This window comes from Grus americana, chromosome 3 (genome assembly GCF_028858705.1).
Source record: "Grus americana isolate bGruAme1 chromosome 3, bGruAme1.mat, whole genome shotgun sequence".
Classification (NCBI taxonomy): domain Eukaryota; kingdom Metazoa; phylum Chordata; class Aves; order Gruiformes; family Gruidae; genus Grus; species Grus americana.
The window spans coordinates 117556487-117571159 of NC_072854.1; the positions used below are offsets into that span (position 1 = coordinate 117556487).

General features: G+C 44.1%; 1 protein-coding gene across 1 annotated transcript in view; it reads right to left on the bottom strand.

Annotated features, from left to right (window-relative positions):
- Nucleotides 1-14458, bottom strand: part of PCSK2 (proprotein convertase subtilisin/kexin type 2) — a 108756-nt gene extending 94298 nt beyond the window's left edge. Inside the window, exon 1 of the mRNA XM_054821047.1 lies at nucleotides 13936-14458. Coding sequence (XP_054677022.1) covers nucleotides 13936-14112 — 177 coding nt within the window. The 5' untranslated portion in view covers nucleotides 14113-14458. The remainder of the gene's footprint in view (nucleotides 1-13935) is intronic.
- Nucleotides 14459-14673: the final 215 nt, after the last annotated feature.

Below are 14673 nucleotides of genomic sequence, written 5' to 3' on the forward strand. Positions count from 1 at the left end.
AGTTTTATTAAGTCTTTCTCAAGCCAGCAGAAATAGTTTCCAATGGTTTCTGAAAGATTCCCTCGCCAGAGGAAATGTCTTTTCCTCTGGAAACAGTGTAAAGCCCAATGTGATATCCAAAGACTTTGCAGAACATATGCCTTTGGATTTTATTTTATCCAAAAGGATAAAACAAAGCCTTTTGTCTGTCCCTCTTGCATGCAGCAACCACAAGGTTCAACAGTCTTCCCAACAGCTGGACGTGAGGAGGTTAGTAAATCCAGAGAAGTAAACGGAACCAGTTGTGGCCTGCTACTACACTTAACGTGTCCAGTCTATCCATGTGGAATTCATCTGAGCTCCCCATACAATTCATGGCCAAAAAAAAGAGGCACTTTCAGAGCACGATTCATCTAACCTGTTGTAGGCGACCATGTTAAAATGAGCAGAGCTGAGCCTCAGGAGCACCTCTTTCACTCCAGACCGTAAGAGGAGCACAGCTGTCCACGTTCAGGTGGATCACTTCTGATGTTAACTACCTAGTTCTCATTTTCTCATCAGTTTTGTTCTTTCACTATTACACAGTTCTTCCAAGCGCTTACAAAATACCGCTCCATTGGTTTGGTTTCAAGTTTGCAATATTTGGAATTTGATTTGCAATTGAATGAATCATAGAGGTTTAACGTCTTACTGTATTTATATTGCTGTTAAGTTTGTCACTGAAGAGCTTCATCCTGCAAGCACGTAACAGTCATAGAAGTCATCAGCAACAAGATTGTGGATTTACTGACAGTTTTATCAGTGAATTGGAGAAGCCATTTGAGGCTTTTACAATAATTATTCTAGTTCATGTGAGTGGATCTGGGTGTTTTAGAGAGTTTTATCCGTTACTCCCCAGTAACCATAAAACCCATTGTTGATTCTACCACGGGCACTGCTGAAAGCAGGATACTTTCCAGATTTGGAGAAGAGGAGAATGTTCTAGCTTATACACCTGCACTCGCATTGGACTGTCTGGATTAATCCAGATTGTCATTACCTGGAATAGGTGACTGTTACTGTTTGGCTGACAGCCTGAAGTGAAGGCTTAGCAATCATCACCATGTCCTCTTACAGAGATGTTGCGGATTCTGCAAGAAGAACACCTCAGCCAAGCCCTGGGCACCAGGAGGAATCCTGAAGCTCAGCACCCAGAAAAGTCATTGTGAGCACCTCACAGTTGTGTTGTCATTTTTAGCAGAAACAAATGGTCACTGGGAAAATAAGACAGCTCCCTCCAATCATTCAGCTACACGGCTCCATAACAACCACACACAACAGATAAACATACACAACATTTATAATAATAAATATGATTCCACCAGAAGCTGAATCAATTACATTATCTTAGAACAGGTATCAATAGCACAAAATGAAACTTTTTCCACAATTTGGGAGAATTTTACTATTAAAATTCTATTAAAAAGAACAAAAAAATTCCTAGAAAAAGACAAACAGAAGTTAGACTCCTGACACTTCAGGGGCATTTGCCCCTAGACTTAACTTTCCTAACTTGCTAATGTTAGTAGTGACTTCGAGGAATTGCTCCTCAACTGTGCAATGTAAATGACATCACAGCCAGAAAGCCAGTCAGTACTTGACCCAGTTAACTAACTGTAGTTCATTCAGCCTGTGACAGTCAATGCTTTAAGAATACAGGCGAAAAAAGGATAGTGCCCCAGAAGTGGGTTTGGCAGTTCTACATTTTATGGCCAAAGGCCAACAAAACTTTTGCTATTTGTGCCCATCTCCTGCTTGGAGCAATGGGGCTCCTCTGGGTATCCTGCCACTCTTTCAAGGCTCTTTTGTGTTTTCAAAACATCTCTCAAGATGATAACACTCTCTGAAAGCTTTCACACCTCAAATAACCTTCTCACCAAGAGCATTCTTGGTGATCCAGGACCATTTAATTTGTGCTTTCCCTCTCTGCTGTAGGACAGAGCCAGGACTAAAACTCACAAGACATGAGTTTCAGCTGTATCCTAAATACTCCTTGTAGCTTAGCTCTGGTCAACACCCTGAGAATCTGTTCTTCTGAGATGCTGGGTAGCCCCAATGGCTTCCTAATATTAGGAGAATCTCAGGCAATTACAGCTGCAATATTCTTGTTTCAGTTGCCTTGCAGGTAAAATGGCATAGTCTAGTAAGTACTTGTTTACTTATTTATTGATAGGATTCATTTAATTAATGTTTGCACAGCACTATAGACTGCGCTATAAAACTGTAACTATAAAATACCAAGTGCCAGTGTAAACATATATTAATGGGTATATCTACACATATATTATATATGTACATAATCAGGTACCTCTTTAGCAACAAATATTCGGTAAACATTTTAATATGTTTAAATAATACATGATGGAAATCTCTTCTTCATATCAGTACATCAGCCTCAGAGAAAACTCGTATTACAAGAAATAGCTTGATTTAGTTAGAGTCTGCAAATTTAAGTGACCATGGTGTATTTCTAACTGAGCTGGATCAATACTGCTGACAGCAATTAGCACTGCTTCACCTCATTCCTGATCTACAATCCATCTCTCCTTTTAAGCACGTAAGCAAACAGGTTGACTGCTGTTGTCACACAGGAACCTGGTGTCACATCAGCTCTAAAAACACCAAGATAAAAGCCATGAGATAAAGTTTCCTATTTTTAAAACGACATTAAGATGTAGCGTGTCCCAGCCACAAATTACTGGTACTGTTATCTCAAGGATGGAGAATGGGCAAGACACGGCTACTCACTGACACCCTGAGTTTCAGCAGAGCACTTCAGCATTATTTTTAAATCTACAGCCATGTAGCAAAGCGTGGAGGACATAAACGTGTGTGCAAGTGCTCAGCTAATGTGGCACCTACAAGCAAAGTCACAAACTCAAGCTCTAATGAAGTCGTGCTATAAAAGCAGCTCAGACCAAAATTAGTTGGTTACTAACAAGAGCTACTCAAGAAAGCAGAGAAAAGGTGAATTGCACTAATGCGAAGATGCTAGCCCTTACCAACACTTAAGGAAGATATGTAACTCTCTTTCTATTCAAAACCTTTATTCTTTTCCTTTTTCTTCATGTCTGTTTAATGCTAGGCTGCCAAGCAATGGCCGATTGACAGAAAGGGAGGTTTCTGTTGTTAGACCACACTGAGCAAGTCTTCCAGTTCCCAGAGCAGCAGTCATTTCCTGGAGAAAAAGAGGTGCTTTAGGGGAGAGAAGCTGATGGGTAACAATTAGAAACAAAACTGTGACACTGAAGCACAGGGCAGGCACACTGCTGCTTCTTTTTTTTTAAACTTGAGATAGGAGCCTTGAGAAGAGCAGGGCATGGAAGCTTTAAGAAAAACTTTTCCAGTGGAGCCAAGGAAAAGAGAAATTTTGGGACATTGCTGTTTTCCTTATTTTTGTAAAGTTGCTTGACTCTGCTAAGAGAAAGCCATGGACATTAATCCCCACTATTACAAGACGAGGTCAGAGGCAAATTCTTCCATTACTAACGCCATCATGAACTGGAGAGAGCTCCTCTCAGCTCCAGTACACAGCACTCCAATTGTCACTTGACCACACAGACTAGCTGCTCCGAGTGGGTTCAAGAGCTCCGTATTAGACGGAAGAAAAAGGATGACCCAAATCTGCCTCGATGCTAGCAATAATGATGAAAAAGGAAAGAAAACAGCACTATCGCCTCTTCCCCTTCCTCCCAGGACCTACCTCATTGACCTTTCAGGCAGCTGTGAAATAAGTCTTTTTACTGTTTGTTACTACCAATTAATAAATGACAGAAGTTTATTGCCAGCAGAAATTGTGGTTAATCCAGTGTGTGCTGATACGTTATCTTTCTTTTATTACATCAGTCAAGCAAGGCAAATGTAGGTTCTTTAATTAATCACTCAGCATGTTTCAGCCTTTACAGCCTGGAATACTGGTTTCCCTACCAAGGTACAATATATTTTACATAAATAAAATATGTTCAAAGGGAAAAAAAGGAATTTTACAGAATAAAATTGAGTAGTTTAATTCCCATCAAAGAAAGAGGAAAAAAATCCACTTGCTGTTCTGTCTGGGTTTTACTCTGAACTATATCTGAATTGTAGGAGAAATGGAATAGTTTTATAGTTAAGAGAAGAAAAGTGAAATTTGGGGATTTAAATGGTAATGTAAAAATTAATAGACTGAAACGCTGCAAAGGCCAAAATTCAGTCGATGTCCTGATCCACAACTGTCATTCCGCCAATGCTAACAACCCATTTTTCCACACCTGCAAATTTGTTCAGTTTCTGACTTCTCGCCCAAATTCAGAAGTGACAATTCCCCTTTACAATTGGTTCAGAGTAACTTCTAAATCACTAAATTTAGTTGACACACATTTCTAAAATTAATTGACGCAAGGAAGCATAAGGTCCCTGTGGGAGTGATGGGAATCCACCAGTCATGGTTATAGCTAATTCACCATGTCCTGGCTGCAGCTAAAAGCCTTAAACAGAAGCTTCTGCTGCGCTCGGTGTTGCACAGTACGTCACAAAGACAGTGCTCACCCACAGAGCGGATTTCAGAATCACACCCCTTCATACCACTGGTGTTTCATAAAGAGCGAACAGGTAGGCAAGAGGATCCTCTGTCATCAGAAGCGGGGAGGCCATATCCCACCTCTTTCACCTGTTTGGCCCTAGTTTGATATCCACCACCTGTTTAACAACAGTACCAGTTTCTCTACTTAATAATAATAATTAAATATATAGTTGTTGGGTTTCAGGTTTTCACAGTTTGGTTCTATACTCTAGGAGAAAGCAGCTCTAACATATTACCCTTTCACTGATCAGGTAAGCAAATAATCTGGTTCAGTCATGAGTATCTGGGACACATTTGCCGACTGGTTTGATGTAAACACTGAGGTCACTCTTTCCATTTGCTTTCTGTGGACAAAGAAGTTAAGAATGTAACATTTACACAGAAGTTTTGTTTGAGAAGGTAGGTAATACACGACAAAGAACATTACGGCCCAGTTCAGTCCTTCAGTGAGTAAACTAGAGCTATCACTACCTAATTTATTTGTTTATAATCCCAGTGTATAAATGGTAAAACTGGGCTAGCTTGTAATTTCCTTTTTTAGGTCCAAGCTCCTGCTACTTGCTGAACACAGCCAGCATTCAGCTGAGTTAGACTTTTGAGCTACTGTCATAAATCCACGACCAAATTGGATTTCATGCCGGCTGATAAACTGCGTGTGGCAGCCATGCAGAATTTCACACAACACACCACCAAATTCAGCTCGCTCTGGGACAGTGCGCTCTGTCCCAAAGCACAGCCCGGGACCGCTGAGCTAGAATTAAATCTCCATTTCAGTAGTATAAGGTTAGCTTTTCCAGTGAACTTATGAGAGTTAAATGTAGAGCTTGTGTTGATTTATAACATGAGCAATGCATCAGCCTGCTTCAGGTTACTTGGAGAAATTCTGTCTTTGACAAATAGTTGAGCAGTTCGGCTTCCTCCCACCAGAGGCCAGTGATGGATGGAAGCTCTGGGCTGCTCACTGCAATATTTATAGCCACCATGCAGCCAGCATCCTGTAGAGACCTGACCCATTTAATTATTTGAAAAAGTTGAAAGAAAAAGAAAAAAAGAACAGGGTTTCTGACAACTAGGATAGCATTACAGGACAAAGGTAAATTTTAGATCCAATAACCACAGCACGGAGTTTGGTACTGCGGCTCTCACAGAAACCAGCCACCCATGCTGCCTACTGGAACTGCACAGGAGGGTTTTCCTGGTATAATATTTTAATAAGAGCTGGCAGAATTTATCATTGAGTTTAGCATTTTGGCTTGATTTCCAGCTCACAGAATTTTCCATGAGCACAGACATTTCTCAGGACTAATTGAAACTATCTACCAAATAAATTCTACATATGTTTCAGCAACTACTTTGTAAGTACTTTATTACAAGCATTTGAAACTTGAGTTGCATGGATTAATTTTAATTGGAATAATTCCATAGATGGATGAGGGAAAGGGTCACATGCAAACTTCTACTTAGCTACACTCTAAAGTATTACCAGTACAACTATTCCAGTTGTCTGATGCTCTTTGTTTGTTTGTTTTGTTGTTGTTGATTTAAAAACAAACCAAACCCAACATGGTCTTACTGGTAAAAGCTCTAGTTTAAATGATATTTCTGCTAACATTGTTCTGACTTGGAATGAGTTAAATATGTTAGCACTCCTACACTGATAGTAACAGCACGGCAATTGGGTTTGTTTTCCCATTTTAACCACATCAGGTACAGTTACAGCAGTAGAAGTTTTCTAAGAGTGGGAGGGTGTTTTATCTTGTCACCTGTCATATTTTATGAGAAGGACAGAAGGCTATCTTCCACCTTCACACAAAGGTTGTTTCTTCTAAAAGATAACATGAATTCAAGCACCCTATGATGCACCTCAGTGCTTTTCTGAAGGAGCCAAGCCTAGCAGTGCAGTCAGTCCCTGGGACCATTTGCCGGTGAATAAACAAATGCCAAGGGTACCACAGGTTCTCAGACAGAAGCTTGTCAAGCTGGGAGTGAATTGACAATTTCTTTTGGTCTAGAGTTTTAGTCTGGATTTGAGCTCCCAAGCTAGAAAGGAAATGCTCTACCTCATTAGCAGTAACCTAAACCATCTGGTTCTGGTTGTAGGCACGGCAATAGGATCTGTCCATCTGGCCTGATACCAAAAACCAAGCCTTCAAGGCAGGGTACTGTTACAAAAACAGTTATCCTTTTGCTGCACAGCTCTTCAGCCTCAGGTCTGGGGACAAAATCAACTTTGGTGTAGGCAATAGCAACAGACATCCATATTGGCTCTTACAAAGAGCTCTCAGACGGCTCTCAACACATGGAAAACCTACCCAGAGGAATGAGAACTTCAAACAGGGCCCCAGACAGAGCCAGAGCATATGGGATCCCAAAGTTCAAACACATACAGGCCATGAATATATCCGTATGTTGCAGAGTCCAGAAGTAGCCTGAAAGTCATCTGCAAGAAAGCTATCTGGACAGAAGGAAGGAGATCCCAGGCTGACAGCAGGATGGTGATACCATACTAATGATCTTTATTTATCTGATATTAAAATAACACCTTTGACTATAAATTCCATAGCACAGATCTGAAATAGCTAAGGAACCGTTAGACTTGAAGTGAAGGAAATAAAGCCAGAGATTTGTTTCCTATAAATCCTGTCTCTCCAGGTGCAAATCCTGAACCTTAGTTGCAAGGCACAGAAGAAAAATAACCTGGGGAGCTGAAGTCACTACAGACAATACTTCGAAGGCTTTTCATAGAACTAGGAAAAGGAGCATCACCAGGGTTAGGAGAAACAGTATAGGGCAACAGGCTGTTTCCTGCCACAAAACGTCAACGAAGAGCTTGTGGAGGCTCTGCCAGTGGTTCCCCACCCCACAAGTACTCTCTGGAGCAGGGGCTCGAGAGAAGAAGTTAGGGGGCCGCTGGCAGCATCTGGTTTCCATGGTGCCACACCGCCCTGAAACCACTGGCCTCGGTGGCCAGCTCTGGTCTGGTGGCGTGCAGGCAGCCACTGGCAGAGAGGAGCCTGGGTACGCTGTTCCTGCTCCACCAGCTTTGGCAAGGTGGAGAAAGGAGCAGGTGGCACCCCCCAGCATCCACACTTCCAGCACCGATGCTCCTCAGCTGCTTAAGCCCCTCAGACCTGGAGCTATTTCCTGGAGCAGACAGATGTCCCTGATGCCTTCATATCACACCGCAAGGAGCTTTCATCAGGCGGGCAGTTGGGGCTAGACTGCAGGACATAGGCTAGTACACACCGTGTTCAGTTCTGGTGTGCTGGGATAACAGCGTTCTGGAAATGCTGTTCACTTCTTGCATTTTCTCTTTCTATTTTTCTCCTTGACACTTGCAAAACTAAATATAATTTAAATGAAAACAAATAACTGCACATCCCCAGTTGGGCAGCATCATCAAAAACACAACTGAAAGAGGAATTACTTGTAATGTGTTTCCTGGGTCTCTACCACATGTTCAATTTCACCAATGAGTTCAAGCAACATGGAATAAACAAAATTATAAATGCAGGCAGCTTTATAAATAGCCAGAATTTTGTATCTTTGTGTTTACTGAGCTGTAGCTCAGTAAACAAAACTTATCTGTAAAGGTAAGGTTTCATGTGTGTGTTTTGCCAAGAAACAGAACTACACCATTTATTCAAAACAGTAATAGAGCAATTACAGCAGGGTTCTATAGCATGGGAGTCTGACCTTCTTGTTTTACACTCAAATAATAAATGCTATGAAAAATCTGACAAGGTAATTATTTTATACCTCAAACAGAACACTCACCGCCAACAAGCAGTCGGTTTGAGTCTCTGGTAGAGAAGGAGCTCTACAGAAACTGGGTTAGGGATGTACTTCAGCCTGTGGTTTACATCCTTCTTCTTGTGGATAGCTTACAGCTTTCAGATGCATGGGTACATTTAAGTAATGGCGGATTTTTTATGTTCTGAGTTAGCCAATTATAGTGTTTGCTCCTGGGGCTGTTTCTGCAACCAAGGAAGAATGCAAAATAAAATAAAAGAAGCCCAAATCACAAAAGCGTAATTTTGAAAGAAATACAGTATTTCCACATATGAGGCAAACTCTACTACCACAGGAAAACTCTGATCTAATTCCACCAACATTTCTCTCGAGTGTAAATAGGAGCAAACGGGACTTCCCAGTCTGTGCCCAGTGATACACCTGGACTCTACCCACAAGGAGCTGACGAGAATCCCTCCAAATGCAGATGGCTTCTCTCTCTGCATCTCCTCAATTACTTTCTTTCAAGTTTTTTCTGAAAAAGGGAGCTCTCCATCACCACCCAGCAGCGTGCCTTACCACAGCAGGATCAAACTCTTCCTGCTAGTTAATTGCTTTTTCCCTCTAATTTAAACATATGAGCTCAGACTATCTCCTGGAAACTGAAAAATTCTCTGTTATGGTGAGATGACCTATTGAAATCTCGGTAGTTACACAATTACCATTTGCATGGATTTTACTTTTTCTGATCTTAGCAACACAAAATTGCAACAGTGAAATCTAGGAAATTAAAGTTCTTGGTTTCCTCAAAAAATTACATTGTACTTTCCATTTCTAAGAGGTTTCTCTGTTTCCATAATAAAGGATTACTTTTGCAAACAAACATCCTTTCCTCTAGGCCAGCATAAAACACCAAGCTAATTAATTATTAAACACATATTAGCACATGGAAACACTGCAGTCTGAGGCTTGATCTCAAGTCCTTGCACTCCAGTGGGCCCATGCGGGGAGACCCGGGCTCTCTGCCTCCTCTTCACAGGGGACGCTCCATTGCTTCAGCATCTGTTTCCACACCGGAGCACGTCTGCAGTCTGCACCCTCTGTGCTGCCTTCAACTAGCCAGAAGTAAAACTTTCATGAGCGCTTGGGTTAGCAGCATGTGTGAAGGCAACGCAAGCTTGTTTATCTGTAAAGCATGGACCACCATATACATGCATAACTTGGCTGGTTAATATATACACACACATGGTCAGCCAGGAGCCTGGCTAAGAATTCACCCCTCTTTCTGCTTTGCTCCATGCATAGGTATTAGGGGAAAAGGAACAAGAAACATATGTATGTATATAAACACACATATCTATAAGCACACATACAGGCCCACATCCACAACCAGCATTTTTTACATGCGCAGAATCCCATCCGTCCACCACAGTGCATTCTGGGCAGGCAGAAGCATATCCTGGCACCTCAAATATCAAGCTAGGCAAACACCTCTTCTCCAGATTTAGGGACTGATCTACACAGGAAGAGATCTTCAGGGCTTTAGAGTGTGGACCCTGGGATGAAATTTGCAGGATCCCTGAAGGAAATCCTGGCAAAGAGCTCCCAAAGGTGCAAACCCGTTATTCTGCCTCCTGGTCTGCCTTCCATACAACAACTCCCAACTCACAGGCTGCCAGCCTAGATGCAGAAGTGGGCTGCCACAGCAAGAAATCTGGCTTATCTGTTAAGTTTTGTAAGTCCATATTTATGCAATGTAAAAAACCCTCAGGCTCCCAACATTTCATCCAGAAATTCCTGGCCAACTCCAGAAAGCTTGGTCCTCAACCAGCAGCCTCATAAGCAAAAATGGGAAGCAGAAAAGTCACAGCTGTGAGAGGTACCTTGGGTTTTGCAAGATTCAGAGGGAGAGGTGATCAGGTGATACATCAAGGGGAAAACAGACCAGCTTTGGGGAATATAACATCCTCCAAGTTTTGAAATCTGTGTTTGGTTCTTATTTTAAAATATCTGAGGCCGTTGAATGCTAATTGTTTAAAATCTTTCACCAGAAGTGGCATATTTAGCTATGGTGGCATTTTGTTGATTGTCTCTGTCTGTGTTGTTGATGAAATGGAAAGAGATGTCTAAACTCTGACCCCCAATTAGGAGACCTTTCCAAATGCTTCTTCCAACTCCTCCTGTTAGAAATGAATTAAGAATTCCAAGGCAAGGTCAGAAAGCAGTTTTCTTCAGCCTGCATTAAGAAACGTATTCTGGTGGCAACCATGCCAGGAGGCAAATAAAAAGAAGAGAAAAAAAGTTGTTCCTTTTGCAGTTCTCACAATTTAACATGTAGCTATTAGGGGGGCATCCTCATGACTCCTGGATGCTCAAAGATGGAAAGGCTAACCATTTTAAGAAAAGAATACGCTTTATCACAGTATCTGTTTCACCAGGAATATATAGAATCAAATTTGGCAGGTACAAGTGGATTGAAAAATTGCAAACATTAAAAAAAAAAAAATCAAAGAGCACAATCAGAGTTACAAAGAGGTCTGTATTCGGGATTAATTCAGGGAAGGTTAAAGAAAACTTGACCAGTGTTTTTGAGACTCTGTCTCATGTTAGGATCCTAGATCTAAACATAGGCACCTGTTTACATAAGTACCAAGCCCTTCTTAATTCATCAAGCACTGAGTTTAAAGTACACATTTTAGCCCACCTGAAGTCTTGTAGTGGTTTCAGAATGATGGCAGGAAGCATGGCCAAAGAATCAATTAGAAAGCGCATCGCACAGTTCACAACATTAATCTTCAAGGCAATGCTTTCTCTTGCATTTCTGCAGAAATCTGCTGTTAAGTAAATGCAATATGCACTTGCTCAGAGATTGTTTGTTATTAGGAAAAGAACATGTGCACTAAAAATATGTAATTTAAAAATCAGCTCCCATAAGGTCATGTTAAAAGAGGTCTGTGATACATAGCATGCATAAAAGAAATCCCTCTCATATACGTCTTAAATCCACACACAGAAAAAAACCTGCATCTGCCGTCGTGCAGATTCCCTAGTGGGAACGTCTCTCTGCTGAAATAAAGGCAATTATTTTCAGACAACAGCTCTTCTCCAATATGGGTAAAGGTAACTAGGTTTGGTTTAAATAAATATTATTCAAACAGTACGTGTGGTGTAAGTATGCAAAGATCACTTTTCCTTGTGGTATAATTTGGGTTTTTTCTGGTATTTTTTGAATATTTCATTAGACAGCATATCTACACATGGTACTTTCCCCTGAGAGTTTACCACTAACAGCTCTGTTTCCATACACACACATGGCCGTGTTCAACTTTCTGCACCATCGTTATCGCCATGAAAGCTGAGTCTGCAGACTGTAAGCAGAGACGCTAGACAAGCCTGATGAAAGCAAAACAGATTAGGAGACTCTTCTGTTCAGCAATACTGAAGAGACACTGAAGTAGATGGCACAAGCCTTTATTAACGGCCGACTATCGCCACCCAAGCCGCGTTACAGATTTCCCCTGCAGAACAGAGATGGCTATCAGCCTCTCGCGGATTATCCTCTGACAGATACAGCTAAATGCCAAACCCTATGAACTTTTCCTGTTCCCTAAAATTACTGCCTTGCAGATAGTAGGGTGCTATTTCCTCTTGCATTTGTGGAGGAGGGGTGGGAGGCTTTCTAGCTTTTCAGGGACTGGGATGATGTAACCTAGAAACCTCTTGGGACGGCATGTGCTCGGTACAGGAGCCACCGTCGCCATCTGCCCCCCCCACCCTGCGAGCACACGCACATCGTGCCATGGCTTTGCTAGGCTTCGTTCCTAGAGACACCGGCGTCCACAGGAAACAGCCCCCCCGCAGCCCGTGCTGGAAATCAGGTACTCTCCTCTCGCACACCCAAGGGACTTCCCTCCAGCTCTCTGCCGAGATGAGCTACAAAATTGATTTCCATGAAGAATCTGTATGTCTCCTAATGTGCCTGAGGCACCCTGGGGAAAGGCATGGTAGAGAGGACAGGATTGTAACAGGCCAGGAGCTGCATTTCTTCATCCTACAAAATCCCCTCTCTCCCTGTTTCTTCCCCATGTGGGTCACAGGATCATTTGAAAGCATCTAGCAAAAGTAATAAGAAATTGAGCTATGCAGAAAAGTACCCTTCACTCCTTGTAAGGCCTTATCAGCCAGATATCCCCAGGATAGGAAGGAGGGAGTGCGAACAGGAGGGGAATGAAAAGGGAAAACTGTTGACCAAAGAGCCATATCTAAGTTTCATGTAATAAGACCTACTTGCTACAATGGATCCTTTCCCAAGGGCATCAGCAGCCCAGCTCTCTCACTATCAGGACAAGGCTGTCAGCCCAAAACAAAAGCATCTTATCAGCAGCAGGAGTTGGCTGTGGTCAAAGCAACAATGATCTTGTCCTCATTTCTCTAACCAGCTCCCACTGGAGTTGAGACAAGGCAGCGAGAGGGAGGGAGTCTCACTTCATATGCTTTTTTCATTTTTTTTTTTTTTTTAAATCAAGGTCTTAAGCCATTTCACTCATTCAAGTTCAGGCTGTCATTCTCATTCATTTCCTCGGAAGTAGGATCAGGCTCTCATTGCATAACTGCCGTGGAAAGAGAAAAAAAAAAGAAAAACAAAAAACAAGCAGCAGCAATGCTCACAGCTCGCTTTCCCCCCACATTCCTCCAAGCCAAGTGCTGCCTGGGCATTAAGTCTGCCAGGAACTGTATTGACCAGGGTACTCTATTAGCCTTTCCCTGTCTTCACCTCAGATCTTGACTGAACCTTAAAATATTTAGAGGTCTAACTGTTATTTGAACGGAAGAGATTTCTAGTGGACCTGGGCTCCCCAGGAGCTGGGAAGAGACTCCCTGCCCCTGTGGCTACCTCGGATTTCCTGGGACCTCAGGAGAGAAAACAACCTCCAGTGGCACTCTAAGTTTCCCAACTTACATTCATTAGTAATAGGCACTGATTGTTTATCACGCTTAATATTAAGCGGCTTCTTCAGCCTGGGGGCATCCTGTTTCTCTGTGAGATTAATAGGAATATTAAGAAACCACCAGCCTCACAAACTTCAGTGTCAAAACCCCTATGAAATCTTCCATTTAAATTGTGTGCAAGCTTCTCCATGGAGATGCAGCTTTAATTTATTTTTTTTTAAGTGCTCCAAGCCGTTTCAACTGCAGCCGTGCGCAGGAAGCCCTGGGCGGCCCCAGCCGGTCCCGCACCCAGCCCCAACTCCCGAGCCCCGCAGGATGGGAGCTCAATTGGAGGATGTTTACATAGTAAGTCAAAAGGCACCGAGCTACCATGTGGGAAACTCCTCTGCTTTACAGTCCAAGAAAATCACCCTCCTGGGCCGCTGCTGAGGAACACTCGCAATGGCTTTTGGCACCGCTACTCCTAAAATCCCCTCAGAAAGGGGAGGATTAACGCGGGGAAAGCCGGGACGCGCCCCGCTCCGTCCCTTCTCCCCAGGTAAGTCGCGGGCAGGACGGTGGCGGGGGCCACCCCCGCGCCGCCGGGATGCTCACGGCAGGACTCCGCATGCCCTCAGCCCAACGTGAAGGGCACCGCAGCTCCCCAACGCCCCGAGCCTGCGCGGGGGGCTTACCTTCCGCACCCCGCCGAAGCCGTGCTCCGCCGCCACCCGCTCGGCCTCCGCCTGGCCCCCACCGTGCAGCTCCACCAAGAAATGGTTGGTGTAGACGACTCCCCGGGCCGGGGCGCCGAGGAAGAGCAGGAGGAGGAGGAGGAGGGCGCCCCGCAGCAGCGGCGGCCCCGCCGGCATGGCCCCGCGCTGCGCGCCCGCGGAGGCAGCCCGCCGCGCCGCGGGGAGGGCGCCAGGCGGGCGAGGCGGGGAAGCGCCCAAAAGAGGGGAGGGGAAACAAATAAAATAATGAAATTAAAAAAAAAAAATTAAAGCGGCGGAAGCAGGAGGGGAGCTGGGCAGCGGGGACCGGGCGGGCTGCGAGGGACTGCTCCGGGGTGTCGGGGTGCGTGTGTGAGAGAGCGTGTGTGTGCGCACTGCCAGCTCCGCATTCCCAGCCCCTCCTCGTCTCTAATTCAGCGGCGGCCGGAGGGAAAGCACCAGCCGGGAGGGGAGATTGCCGCGCTGCCAATCATGGGCGAGGAGGATCGCCCCTGCCCCTCCGGCGCGCATCTCTCACGCCCCCGCACACCCCACGGCCGTCGCAACACCCCTAGCGCCTCCCCTACATCCCTCGCACCCCCCCTCTACGTGTACCCACCGACACACCTCACACACCCTTCACAATCTCTCCCCACCGAGCTCCCGCCGCCAATTACCCCTGTACACCACACACCAGCCCCAGTTCAGCACCCACAGCAG